The 14,771-nt window shown below is 29.4% G+C and overlaps 1 protein-coding gene across 2 annotated transcripts; it reads right to left on the minus strand.

Moving 5' to 3' along the window:
• LOC109349075 (probable transcription factor KAN2) lies at positions 1,324 to 6,848 on the minus strand. Of its 2 annotated transcripts, none has more exons than XM_019589726.1 (6): positions 5,598 to 6,848; positions 5,295 to 5,371; positions 4,212 to 4,257; positions 3,946 to 4,105; positions 2,670 to 2,730; positions 1,324 to 1,924 (listed from the first exon to the last, which is right to left on the minus strand). In XM_019589726.1, the coding sequence occupies exons 1-6, from the start codon at positions 6,289 to 6,291 to the stop codon at positions 1,799 to 1,801; spliced, it is 1,164 nt and encodes a 387-aa protein (XP_019445271.1). In that variant the 5' UTR covers positions 6,292 to 6,848; the 3' UTR covers positions 1,324 to 1,798. The 2 variants fall into 2 exon arrangements, with proteins under 2 accessions (XP_019445271.1, XP_019445270.1); XM_019589725.1 differs by having other exon boundaries at positions 1,324 to 1,927; positions 5,598 to 6,847.

The following is a 14,771-nucleotide window of genomic DNA, read 5'->3' on the forward strand; positions in this document are numbered from 1 at the left end:
ATTTGAAAAAAAATTACTCTTGTTTTATATCAGAAATTTTATTAAGCAAGGGAGTACCTCTGCTATTCCAAAGTCATTACAATAAAATACTTAACTAGGTACCGCATCCAAATTGACATTGTTTATCACTATGCATTGTCAATCAGGTATGTTTAATATTTTTAAAACGCCTATTTTATCTGATTTTATGGTTTTATAGAAGTAATGTATTAAAAAGAATTCTAAATACTATTTTTCTAAATCAAATATCATTATTATTAATGACATTGCAGTTAGTCACTAGAAATTAGTCTTTAGAAATACATACTCTCTAGTACTAGATGAGATAATGACATGTGTACTTTTAAAAAAACTAATAATATAGATTTTAAATTATTCCTAAATATTTAAAAAAATCATGAAACTCATTATGGACCTCATATTCCATTACTTGACTCTCTAGTAGTTTCAAGTGCTTATAAATTGTAAAAAGCTACTTTTAACAGGAAACATCCAAATTTAATTTAATTGATAGAACTATCATATAAATTTCTTATTTAAATTCCAACAATAGCATAATTTCTCCTCAATTCCACACCGTCAAAGCTTATGATCATCATTTAAAGGGGTAAGACTCCACTAATGTACATTTTTGTTAATGTACATTAATCTAAATCATTAGAAAAGGTGATTGATTGAGAATATTCCATTCAATTGATAAATTTATATCAAATTTTCTTCTAAATTCACTTACATCTCAAATATCACCATCTTGGAAGGGACATGACCTTGTACTCTTGTAGTGTGATATACAGTCAACTTATGGTTTTCTTTATCGGCAATTAATTTAAATTAGAGTAAAAAAATATTATGAAAGCAAGTGATACTCTTATTCATATAGACATTAAACAATATAACTTAAATATTTAGAAGGGTTCCAAACCTATTCAAGAAAGAAAAAAGAAAAACAGTTAACTTATCATTGTTAAGTTGTGGACACCATTACCATATACAATTGCGTTAAGTAGTTTCAAGCAATACTAAAATTGGAATTAAAAGAAGACTTGAGAGGAGTTGATTTAATTTTAGTATAGGCTCAAGAAGAAATATTTATATATTATTACAATTGTTTGCTTTCCTTTTTGAAAATCTCATACACTATTTTCCCCCTTATTTGTATATATATTGGCTATGTTCGTATTCTTATAACCCCGTTGCCACTTTATTCAAAATTTCAGTCTTTTCGCAGGTCAATATTCTCATTCCAATCTTTTTTTTCCTAAAGTGTAAAGCATATGCGAGTCTGCCAAGGATGGAAAATAGGATTAAGAACCCAACTTCTTCGTCAAAAATAACAAAATATTTCATAAATGTAAATTTCTCCATTACAATTACCAAGGATCACTTCATACTTCAACATAGCTAAAGTTAACCTCACCCCTCTCTCTTTTTCTATAATGTTTCCATCTTTCTCTCGCAGATTGCAGAACATACAAATCAATCAGATTTCACACACACACATATATATACCAAGACAATAAAATATGTTGATTTGGATCACACAAGAGCATTGATAGGAAGGCCTTGCTTTTTACTCATTTCCCTCCTTATGTTGCTTTCTGTCTTTCTTGTATCCTTATGTTTCTTTAGAACCTTTTACTCTTCTCTCTCTCTCTCTCTCTCTCTCTCTCTCTCTCTCTCTCTTTTGTATTCTTTTAGCTTTGTTTCTCTACCTCCTTCATTTTAAGTGACATATAAAATGGATTTCCAAATATATATTAATGTATACATAATATATACTGATTCAAGAAGAGAGATTTCAAAGTGGCCGGCCCAAGGTGAATTCCAAATCCAAATTAGGCTTTATGGGACTTGATCCTGAAAGGTTTGAGGATGAGCTTCCATCTGATATTCTCTCATAGCTTAGGCACTTTGGATCCACATCCTTCTAAAAAAACATTAAATAAGAGAAGCAAAAGATGAGATAAATCCTGTACTTTTATGAAAATATGGAAAATAAAAGGAATATAAGAAGGATTAAAATAAACTTAAGGCAAAGTAGTGTAGCATGCATGAGAGAAGTGAGTGAACAGATTTTGGGAATCACAGGAATTTGACTCAGAGAATAATTTTATAGAATATCATATATCAAAGGATAATAGAAACTTCAGATGGGTACACCTAAAAGCCTGCTAAAACTTGCATGTTCATGTGTGCTGCTAGCTTCCAATTATCTTTCTCTATTGCATTACCGTTCATGCATACTATATTATATGTAATACACTGAATTCATTATTTAGACCGTTGATCTTTGAGCCAAATGGAGTAGGTTTAGGTTCTAGGGTTCTTTTTAATATCGTCATTAATTTTTTAATAAAGTCTTAAAGCTAAAGGGAAGTCTTTTACAGCAACATTGGTTTTCATCCCTTGTAATTAGTAAATGTGAAAATGACTGGTCTACCCCTTTTGAATTTGTGAAGGACAAAGTAGCTTTATGGAAAGCCTTTTACTTTTCTCTTCTCTATAATGTGCATGGCAAGATGAAAAAGATCAAACGCATTTCCTTTTCCTCTCAACTCCTTTTAGTGCATTCCAAGCACAACTTGATTTTTATGTATAAGTATAATATAACTTTAGAAAGAAAAGGTTGGAAAATAAAAGAGTGTATTGAGTAAGATTTAGATATATACCTCAAGAGAAAGCACGTTTCTAACAGAATCAGCCTTTGGCTTGCCGTTCAACAAGGCTTCCCTGTTACAACCAAAAACATAGAGAGAATATTTCCCATTAGTGGATACCATACATAAGAAAAAACAAACTGAGAAAAGAAAGCTATCTTTTACTGTCTTATTTATTGCTTCTTTCACTTATTCTGGTGATTGAAATAAAGTTGAAGCCACCCCATTTTATAGCCCATTGCCAATAACTACAGATACGTATATAATTATATTTTACATAGCAACCTTTTATTTGTATAACTTTGTAAATCAAACCTTGACAACTTCTTTTCTAGGAAAAGAATCAATAGTCTCATAATTTATCTTCCTTGTTATCTCCTTCATTCTTTTGTTAAAAAAGAAGTTGTGAAACTCTGGTATACAATACCGTTGTAGGAAAAAAATTGTTCATATATCAGAAGTTAGAACAATTGAAGGAAAGTTCAAAGAGCATGGCTTTGGCAACAAGATTTCTAATTATGGGTCTACCAAAGGGTTAGCTTTGACACTAAGCTTCCCAATATTTGGGCCCCATGTATGTATGAGCCCCACAAAATCCTAAGGAAAGAGATATCTCTATTAAGGTGGATTTGGCAAATAACAAACTACTTTGTCTTTGAATGGTGGGAGTGAGTGTGGGTTCCTTTTTTACTTACTTTACACCCACTAGAAGAGTATATTATTACCCCATCATGGAGTTTTGGATGCTCATAGTTCCTGGACAGAAAGAACAAAGAAGCTGAAATAATGTATTTTTTTTGTGATTTTTTGCGCCTAATTATGTTTGTATGGGAGACTAAGAGAGATAAAAGATAAAACAAAGGACAAAGAGCAAGAGGTTCTCAAATTAATAAGACTTGCGTGTTTTGCTCCGTTAAATTAGCATTTGTGCACATGATCATATATGGAATGAAATATATAAATTGCTTGCAACTTGATTACATTAACACATAAATAAAGAAAATCTCACTTGCTAGGGATATATGTATGTGTGTGGTTGTTGCGAAGAACATTCAAAATAACATGTGGCGCTATACTTATGTTTGGAGACATCAGAAACACTGCATATATGCTTCAATAGCTTACAAAATGCAAACAAGGTGCTTAAAATGACACATGCTGAAACATAAAATTAAATTAACCCAGTCCATCAGAAGGAGGACATTTAAAAAGAACTAATTAGCTATATGAAATGCAGAAAGTTGGACATCTAATAAAAAAATATAACTAAAATTAACAGCATTATTACCTGGAAGAGTTACTCCAAAGCACATGAAATTCTTTATCTTGATTAGCACTTGGCCTTCCCTGCTTAATGGATAGATCAGACCTTTTTGAAGAGTTAATGTCAAACATTAAGTCATCAGAGTTATCTCCAGATGATCCATTATCGTATACATCAGAATGCCCTAATTCATGTTTAGAGAAAGTTAATAAAAAGTTAGAGAAAAGAGGGAAAAAATGGTAGCCAACAATATAATACATATAAGACTGAATGAAAAAATAGGCGCTAACCTGATGAAGCCGCTGCTCTGTCTGTAGTTTTCACCGTTCGGTACATCTGGGTTTTAAAATTTCATGCATCATTAATATGAGATATAGAAAATACTACTTTAAACTTAATTTTTTTTAAAATGCTGCCAAAATCATATTAAAATGTAATTATGTATAATACATCAAACTGTGAGGAAGATTAGGAGGAATCCGTTATCCGAGGAGTTATACTGCTTACTTGGTAAGTATTAAATTGATATGCAGAAATGTACAAACTCTAATACAGAAGCATTTGTGGTCATGGTAATATGCACATGCATAGAAGCATGTGACTAACCATGGTTAATGCTGGCATGGTAAAGAGACCCATATCTGAGGAGAGGGTATATCATTGAGAAATGATGGTGTTCGGTACGGTCTTGTTTACCATATCTTTTTTTAAAGATTATTCCTCATCACTCTTGGAAGAATTTCAGTAAAAGTGACCAGAAAATAAAATAAAATAGTCTAATAAGATAATAAAAATTAGTATGCACATGAGAATGATATTGTTTTATGAATAAAACATTAATCTCTTTTTTAAATACAATTTATACTGATGTTTTTAATTTATTTTTAAGCAATGGACTGAACTATGAGGTTGTCTGTCTAGGCTTGGCTGTCACTCATTTTGAATTCGAGGGACTTTGTCTTACTTGTTTTCAGAAATAGAAAAGTACTTCTCTTTCTCTCTCTATTGAATTGTTTTCCTTTAAGTTAGCTGGTTCATTCTTCCAAGCAAAAAGCTCTTTATTAGTTTGCAGAAGCAGAAGGAGCAGATCTAATAGAAAAAGAAGTGCTAAGGATTTGAGAGATCCTCTGTATGGAAACCATTTAAATTCGAAACATATATACATGACTTAACTCCTTTCTGTAATTGTAATGTAGCATATAATTTTTTTTAGATATATACATATATCCAAAGTACGTTTAACAAGCACCATTGAAAACAACCAATCAGAACTGTACCACCGTCACCTCCAAGGACTGAAGAAAATTAACAATGAAATATTAATTATAAGCATAATTATTAGAGAGAAGTGCAATTAACGGTTTTAAGTTTACCTGTAAATGAGACTTAACATGTGCTAAAGTGAGATCCTTCACATCCATTAGCTCAAGAACTGATTTGGGTGTAGCCCCTAACGAACGAAGTAGGAAAAAGTTAGTTAATTACGACAGTTAATCAAAATTATGTTATTACCATATAAGAAAGGCAAAACCATTACTTCTCAATATTTTCCTTTATGGTCTTGAATTCCGTTCTTAAAGAAAATTGAAAGCAAAGGTGTAAGGAAAACTAAGCAAAAAGAAGAGAAGAAAAATATTATTTTTAAAATAGAGAGGAAAAGAGACGATGGTGCTTACTTTCATGACCACCTAAGAGTTTAACGGCATGAACAAAGCGAGCATGGAGTGTAGTTGTCCAACGCATCCGAGGAGCTCTCATGCTTCGCTTCGCAGGAAAGCGCGATAAGAACCTTGATCGCATCAAAGCTTGAGAATGATGAAAAGGGGATATAGTAGCTGTGTGGGAAATAGGTGAAGGGGCAGTTGAAGAAGCATCTTGAAGATGATTTTGTTGATGTTGAAGTTGGGGAAATGTCATAGTAGGAGGAGGGTTTTGGTACACTGGGATTCCTCTGATGGGTCTCAGAAAACCAAGCTCTTGGCTTAGGCTTTGGTGCTGTTGTTGTTGCTGTGGCTGGAAGAGTAGTGGATGCTGCTGCTGTTGGTGAAAGTAGTGATTTTGATGAAATGATTGGAAAGGGTTATTGTTGTTGTTGTTGCTGTTGTTGTTTGCATTAGTAGTGTTTTGGAATGGGTTAATGAGGTTGGTGTTTGAAGAAGGTTTTGTTGAATTTGAGAGGGATAGGTCAAAAGATATCGCATCAGCTTTGGACATTGATGATGATAAGAACTTTCTAGAGTCCAAAGCTCTCTTCCAAAACCCCAAATCCACTTCTTCATCTGTTGTACTTCTCCTCCAACTTGGTGTCGGTTTAGTGTTTGGAGGGCTGATTTGTAAGGACAAATCTGGTTGTGCTGGGAATAGCTCCATATCCTTGGTTAACACACCAAACTAAGTTTCCTTCTTTATTTGCCTTGTGTTCTCTACCTTGTGCAATATATATAAGGAAGGTATGAAAATTTTCAAGGATAGGGAAGAAAACTATATATATCGAGCTGGAGGGGTGGCTCACTTGAACATAGATCCTCTCCGGCAACTGCTTTATTTTGTAAGGAAAATTATTGGACCCTAAACCCTTTAATACTTAAAAAAAATTATTTTAAAGCAAAAGCAGAAAATTTTAAAGTAAAATCAACTGGAGGAGAGGATTTGAATCAGGCTGTAGTGAAGTGATGATTATTTAGATTTTGTGAAAAGGGTGTTAAGCATTCAATCAATTATGATGGAGTAGTTGCAGAGATGTGAGATTGAGAGGAGAAGAAAGAAATGAGAAGGTGTGTGAAGTAATGAATGGGTGTTTCTTTTTGTGTGAAGTATATGTGAGAAAATGACACTTGAGGGGCTATACTCTAGGGGTGGAGTGGGCGAGATAGATAAAGATTAAAGAGAGAAAGGAACTCTTTCTTTTGTGGACGTGAGGAGTAGGGTACTAGGGTCAGAAATGGAGAAAAAGAATGACAAAAGGAAATGAAAAATAAGATAAGATGGAAAAAGATAAAGGTAAATAAGTCAGGAACTTTTATTCCTTTTTTTACAGATACATGTTCTGTTTTCTTTGAAGTTTTTTATTTCAATATCTCTGTGTTTTCTTATGTTATGTCTGCCATTTGATTTTTTTGAATGTCAATGGGAGAAAGAGAAAGATTAAAAGTTATAAAATATACATATGATTCTAAAGTTTTTACTTTCTTTTCATTTTCCTTCAAAAAAATCAATTTACAAACTAAATCTTAACAAGATGTACCCACAAAAACACACCATTGACATTCATTCCTATATTCTCTCCCAATATTTATTTTCTTTTTGCATATGATATATACCACATTCTTCACATCATACTTAAGCAACAAATATTTATGCTGGACTTTTGTTAGTTTTTTATTTCAACATTTACTAATATAGTATATTTATTTGTTTTATTTAATAATATCCAACTATATATTCAGATTAAACTATACTTTTCACCCAAGTTGAATTTTTCCTTTCCCCTTGGATTAAAAGAGGAAAAGCAAATCATTTCCTATGAACCTTCAACGTGTGCACTGGCTCTCTGCAACTCAACTTTCTAACGCACATACACACACGTAAACAACGGGCCCTTTCACTGGACTGAAACCTAGGGCTCTAGTTCATTACCATAAATCCTAAAAAACAATTATTCTGGGTACCTATTAAGTGGTAACTCTTAAAGGAAAGTGTTAGGGTTTCACCGCATATAGAAATGTTATATACTTAATTAGCTAGGTAGCTAATGTTATGTATTTAATTAGATAGCTATTAACACTAGTAGTAAGTATGCTGTAACATAAAATGTAGCAGTATTTTTTTTTAACCCAGACCAGTACCACTTAGCTGAAAAAAATAACTAATTATTAAAATGAGTATAAATTCTGATAATAAAGCTTATATAATTCCATGGTGGTGAGGAATAACTGTCAAAATACTCAATAGACTCGACTGTATATCAATTACTTCTCGTGACTGACTGTAGAGAGCAAAAAATAATAATAGAGTAAAGTAAAAAAAGATGGATTAATAATGTATAATAAGACAAAGTATTTTTACTTAAAAGTATAAATTTAATGATTTTTTTGTTTTACAGAAAATAATATAAAACAACATGTAAGAAGTACATGTTAAGACATTTTTGGTGTAAAATGTATGCTAAACAGTATTTGATTTATAATTTTTTATTGAATAGTTGTTTTTTATCAGCAAAAAACTTTCTTTATAAAGAGATAAAGAAATTAGGAAAACAAATGATACTCATATCCATTAAATCTCAAAATTATAATTGTTTGCTTAATATAAAAAATGTTAACTTTACCACATGTGTTATTAAACTCAGACCAATCATCGACTCGGTCAAGGTAATAAATTAAGTTACTAAATTGGTTCATATTTAAAAAATCAAATAAATTCTCAATATAACATTATTTAATAATTTTTTAATTCAAATATAAAAATTTATTATACCCAAGTATTTGATTAAATCTTTAAACAACTAGCAATAATGATTTAACTAAAACAAAATGTCACAAATAATTAAAAACATCATCAACCAACATGATTATTTTGTAATATAAGCTAATAAATCACAACAATAATGATAAGTATATATAATTACAAATAAGTTGAAATAATCAGATTATTTTGCTCTCAAAATGATGTTGTTTTGATATATTTTAAACTAAATGATTTCATCGAGTCGAACCAATCTAACCAAACTACTCATCATTTTTATTTTCAAATTGACCAAGTCGAACCTATTCATACCAATTATGGTTCATAATTGGTCAAAAAAAACACATTAAATCGATTAGGTGCCCAGTTTATGGTCAGGCCTATTAGATATGTGGGTAGGTAGTTTATAATTGGTTACCACCTACTAATAAAAAATTTCTATATTTGATTGCTAATTAGCATGAATTGATTACTAGCCTTGGTTCTTTTTATAGGATGCTTTCCAAATTTCTAAGGATATCTATATCAAAATACTCTCATTAACTAGCATGTAATAAAAATAGAAAGTGACCTAATAATAATTATAAAGGACAGTTTTGTAAATATATAATTGATAATGATAATAATTATATTAACTAATTTTCTTAATTCCCGTAAAACACCAAAATGCTACTATAAAAACTTAAAGGAATATATACATACCACTTGATAACATCCCTCACATGCATTTTGCTCCTGAAAATATTTTTACATTTTTATTTTGAAAGGTTAAAATTGATTTTTTAGCTAATAAATACTATAATTTTTTAGCAAGTGTCCTAAAACAAGCTCTTCTATTTACACTAGTATTAGTGTGCAAAAATAATATCTTACCATGATAATTTTAATTTAAAAATATTATATCCTCATATTAAATTGGTCTAAAATTCCTTCTACTCATAAAAATCTACACATGACACTTGAACTAAGACATTCGTATTAATTAAGCATAAGGATTAATATTATTTACTTATTGTGTACCAGCTAGAGGTTGCATGTGAAAAGAAATCTCATAAATTATTCACATAATATTTCTTAGCCATGAGGTATTTGCTACTAAAATATTTGCAGTATTAAAATAAATGAATATTTATACTAGTTCTTCATTACTACATGTTTAGCAAGGATGGAAATAATTAATACTAGTTCTATACTAGTTCTTCATTACTACATGTTTAGCAAGATTTATACTAGTTCTAACAAATTATTAGGTGATGAACCTTTTAATTAATAAGAGCTAACTGTTGCAGGTGAATAATAAATAAATTACAATAGAAAAAGGAAATTAGTCGATTGTTAAGAATAAAATATAGAAACTTAATATTGAAAAGAAATATTTTTTTAATAAATTAAAAAAAATGAAAATAGTTTTAATAAAAAGTTATTATTTTATGATTTGTGTTACTTTAGGGAGACTAGCTATAAAATAAAATGAATTTTAGCATATGTTTGATATAAATTATATTTTTAGTTTGAGTTTATAAATTCTAAAATTATAATCTATTAAAATTATAATTTTTTTTATGTTAGAGTACCTTAGAAGAAAACTGAATATAAATTAATATGTTTTATTTGAGTAAGGTAGAAAGATTGTTTTTTACATAATAATTTACAAAAAATGGTATGAGATTATTTGTTTATGTTATGACTATTTTGGTTATTTTTACATTTTTTTAATATTTATCATCACATATTGTTACTAAAAAAATTTAATTTTTAAAATTGCATAACAATTGCTAAAAATGTGAAAATAAATTAGAACTCAATAATATTAGTAGGATTACAAATAATATTAATTAAAAAGGAGGAGATAGATAGAGTTATGGAGTTTGGTGGTAATGGTGTGAAGAGCTATGGTGTTTGGGGTGGTGTGAAGAGTTATTGTGTTTGGTGGAAGAGTAAAAGGAGAAGATGAATAAAGCTATGATGAGATATAATGGATAGTGAAAATTTTGAAAAAATAAGCTAATAAAAATTAATTAATCCTTGATTTTGAAGCTTCTATTTTTGACTTATTTTAAAAAAAAACTGAGTTTATAATTTTATTTGGTTGTCAAACATACATCGTTTATATTTTCAACTTATTTTTCAAAAAAAATAAGCAAAATCTAGAAAGAAAAAAAAAGTTACCAAACAAAAAGATAAGTGCCGACTTAATTAGTTGTACAACTTATTGAGCTTACGAATAACAATGAAAATTAATTAGCATATATAATAACTACTGCTTGTTTGGTGATAATAAAAAACATGATTTCGGTTGTTTATTTGATTTTGATTGAGAGTGGAATCTCTAGCATTTCCTATATATAGGTTTGACTACTTTTTGTTGGGTAAATAATTGGTAAATGATGTTCTGACCTACAACTATTTGTCCCTGAGTAATTGAATGACCAATATGCTTTCCAAATTAAGTGAAAGTTAAACTCGCTTTTTGACTCTTGATTTTATACAAAGAACACTTATTACATGATTAATCGGTTATCTGTCTTGCAAATCATTTTCATTGGGTAATGAGCCTCCAAATTTGCTTATAGAATAAAGGTTAACATTCAAGTTCAACCTATATATTGTTCTGAGATTTGGTCATGGCAACGAAAGCATTCAACAGAAATGGATATCCTTGTATTAGACTCAAAGACAACATGCTTTTCATAGAAATTATTTGGTAAACTCAACAACTACATAATCATAAGAAAGATGTAGGGGTTGAGAAGAAAGTTTGTGTGAACTTTTTTCCCCATGCAAGAAGAAGGGGTATTTATTCTAAGAATTAATCCTACAGATTAAAAAGCCACTCTTGCACAAAAGTGAAAAAAAATGATGATAAAGACGTAGATTTAGCTATATACACCTTGTGAGGAAAACAAAGCTATTTTTTCTTATTTTTTTCTTTCCCCTTTTGATGAAAAAAGTAGAATCACTAATGTCTTTAGCATATAGAAAGATGATGCAAAAGCTTTAATAATGCCTTTAAGCCCTGCTTACGAAGAAGAGCATTGGAATGCGTTACCCTTAGCTACGTAACTTTGCTTTTGATGTCCCTTCCTTGAGTCATCACCCATGACCAATATTCATACATGCTCTTCTTTTTGGATAAAGCCTTGATCGGTCCCCTCTTGGCCCCTTCAACATTTCCGAAAACAACTAGGTTCTTTCTCCAAATGTACAACACAAATTAAACATAGCATGATTCATATACGTTTGTGTATGCACTTCCTTTAAAGAATTTGGGAGATAGTATTTGGCAAAAAAAATATTCATGAGAGTAAACATAAGGTTAACTTTCTCAACAATATATATATATATATATATAAATATATGAAAGACTCCAATACTAAACATTTTTTTTATTGGCAATTGTTAATATGTTAGTATTTATTGTGGTTGAGATTCGAACTCTCAAATTTCTTCAATCCACCCTTAATCATTAAATCATCTTATAAATCTTATTATTTTTTTTAAAAATTTGCTATGTGTGAGATTCAAACCTACAACCTCTTTCACTTTATTCCTTAAACTCATCCACCTTACATATCAAACCACCTTAAACACTAAAAATTAATTGTTTGAAGAGAAAAATATGTATCACTTGAATCAATCACTTATTATTATAATAATTATTGAATGTACTGGAAAAACTATAATGATTATTGTGAATATGACTTAAAAAAGAGGTTATAATTCGGTAGGAAGATTAATAGAACGATTTAGTAGGAGGATATAACATTATTATTTTTTAAATTAAGTTTATGCACAAATCAAATGTATATTCAATTATTCATCCTTGATTTAATTAAAAAATATTCAAATATAAATATATAATTATAATTCAATCATAAATACGTATTTGTTTATTCACTTTAAAGCCTAAAAAAAGTCTAGATCTTATTTTTGGTCAAAACAGTCACAAGTCTATTTGAACCTATAATTTGCTTCCCAAACCTAACCACTTAAGTTGACTCATTTCACCGCCTCTTTTCCCACAAAAACTCTTAAATTGTTAATCCTGCATTGAGACCAACAAAATATATCGAAGTAATCTTTTGTGGGAAAATAACATCTAATCTTATTAACATCCAAAGATAAACTGGACCAAGTTAATTATGGAATCCCACCACTATGCAATACTTTAATCTTTCCAATCAAACAAAATGTGTCCAAAATCTCACATTTCTCTATCTGATAACATATAAAGATGTGTATGTAGAGTGATATGAATGTAATATTTATGCACATTTAATATAAAAAATTATACACATTCAATATATTATCTGTTACTTATTTATATTATTATGTTTAATAATTAATAATGGTAAAGTAAAAATAATAGTGAATAATATATTAATAATTTAAAAAACTCTTACTGATACAATTTTTACTCTTAAATATATCATAAAAGTTCATTATAAATTTATTGTGTTCCAATGGGGTTACAGACAGTAAGAGAAGCACCCTAACATGAGAAATTTTAAATTCGGGTGCAATTTTAGTCAAAGATCTTCATAATATTAAGAATTGTCTTTATTAGATTTTTAAGACAATAAATTTATATTTGTCTAATTTACTTAGTATTAAGAGAAATTTTAAATTAAAATATTAAGAGAATCTAGCATTGATGTTTTAACATAGTAGTAGTACATATAAAATTACTGTTTTAAACTTTTTATAAATATAGTATAATAATCATTTGTAACTTGTGCTGTCTGAGTTATAATTAATGCCCTGGTTTTAATACAGTAATGGTAACGGCGATGGGCGTGGTCCGGGAATACAGCCCTGACATTTCATTTTCTCAAGCTATCAAATTCATTGAAGGCTGTGTTTATTATAATTCCGGTAATCAAATCAAAGTCAACCATATTCCTTCAAAATAATATCAGGTTTTGGAGTTAGTGAAGATTTAATTCATTACTATATTTTTTTCGTCTAAAATTTAACCTACTGTTATGACTTAAACATATGAGGAGAGTCTCATGACTCAAGTACTACTTTGAATTTGATATTCTATTCAATGTGGATCTCCTAACGCTATACCTTCAAAAATTAGATTTTGAACATAAATGTCCTCGGATTATTATTGTTAGAGATTTGTGCCATAGGAGTACCTATACTTTGCCTATCTTGAAATATTTCACACCATAAATTAATCAAGGTCCAAGTTTCCCAGGCTCAAGGAGGAATCTTATATCTCGTTTACTATATATAACACTCAGCTTCCAATTTCTTAACAGTGAAAGTATTATAAAAAATAGGTCTTCCTTTTGCATAGCCTCCAAAATTAACAAGTATGACGTTAATTGTTCGATATCTTAGAACAAAATTTACTGATTACATGTATTAGCATAAGCTTATAACTAGTTATATGTGATAAAAATTAATAAAATTTCTTGTACGATTTAATCACCTAATGTCACATGTTTTAAGTACTTCATTATTACTTTTAGCCAACACATTATATTGTCTGATATGTTTGCATCCTCTATCAAGTAAGGTAGGTAGTTCGGAAAAACTCTTCAATATTTATTTATATCATACATATGTTTTAGATATTTGTCCAGGGTTACATAAAACATGCAAAACTATTAAAATTTAGAAATTATAAATTTTCATTTATATCAACTCCAAAGCCTGATATAAAATAATAACTTTCTATATTTTTACCTCATTATTATGATATACAAGTGCTATTATTATAAGATTTTATATCAAATTATATTTTGTAAGAGTTGAGTAGTTATTAAAACTTTAGTAATTAACTTATTTAAAAAAATATTAATTTTTTATACTATATAATCCCTCCTTTCTTATACGTCCATAATATTTTTATGAGATTAAGATGTACTTCGTTGGGACTGCAAGCTTATGTAAGATTTATTTGGATATTCCCTGCTGCTATATACGAAGGAATGGCACTGGATGACTTGAATTTCGGACACACGTGATTTGATTATTTGGGAGTGCGTAAGTGCAAAATGGGCCGGGTCGTCAAACCCATTATTTAGCAAATTTTTAATCGAACAAGACTTAATAATTATACAAGCCCAAGTGAGGATCGCAATGAGTTTACTGTTCAATACAACGTTCACTAATTTTATTTTATACATTTAATTTTTATACTTAATATGTACATTTACTTATTTCTTGAAAAGAGGAAAATAATAAGGTGGGACTTTATCTTTTTTGTCTTAATTTTTCATACCCAAAAAGGTAGATGTATTAAATTTTTAAACCAATTACACAAGTAAGATTGCTTTATATCATTTCCGTAGCACAAAGATCATATCTACCCCCTTATCTTCGGGACCAAATTTAATTAGGATAAAACTTAGGTAATATTTCTTATACAT

Source organism: Lupinus angustifolius, chromosome LG06 (genome assembly GCF_001865875.1).
Source record: "Lupinus angustifolius cultivar Tanjil chromosome LG06, LupAngTanjil_v1.0, whole genome shotgun sequence".
Taxonomy (NCBI): Eukaryota; Viridiplantae; Streptophyta; class Magnoliopsida; order Fabales; family Fabaceae; genus Lupinus; species Lupinus angustifolius.

Coding starts and splice junctions, on each gene's coding strand:
- LOC109349075 (XM_019589725.1), bottom strand. CDS start 6,291: ATGGAGCTATTCCCAGCACAACCAGATTTGTCCTTACAAATCAGCCCT. Junction 4,258..5,294: donor ATGTTAAGTCTCATTTACAG/GTAAACTTAAAA, acceptor TTTAAAACCCAG/ATGTACCGAACGGTGAAAAC. Junction 4,106..4,211: donor CAGAGCAGCGGCTTCATCAG/GTTAGCGCCTAT, acceptor AACATGAATTAG/GGCATTCTGATGTATACGAT.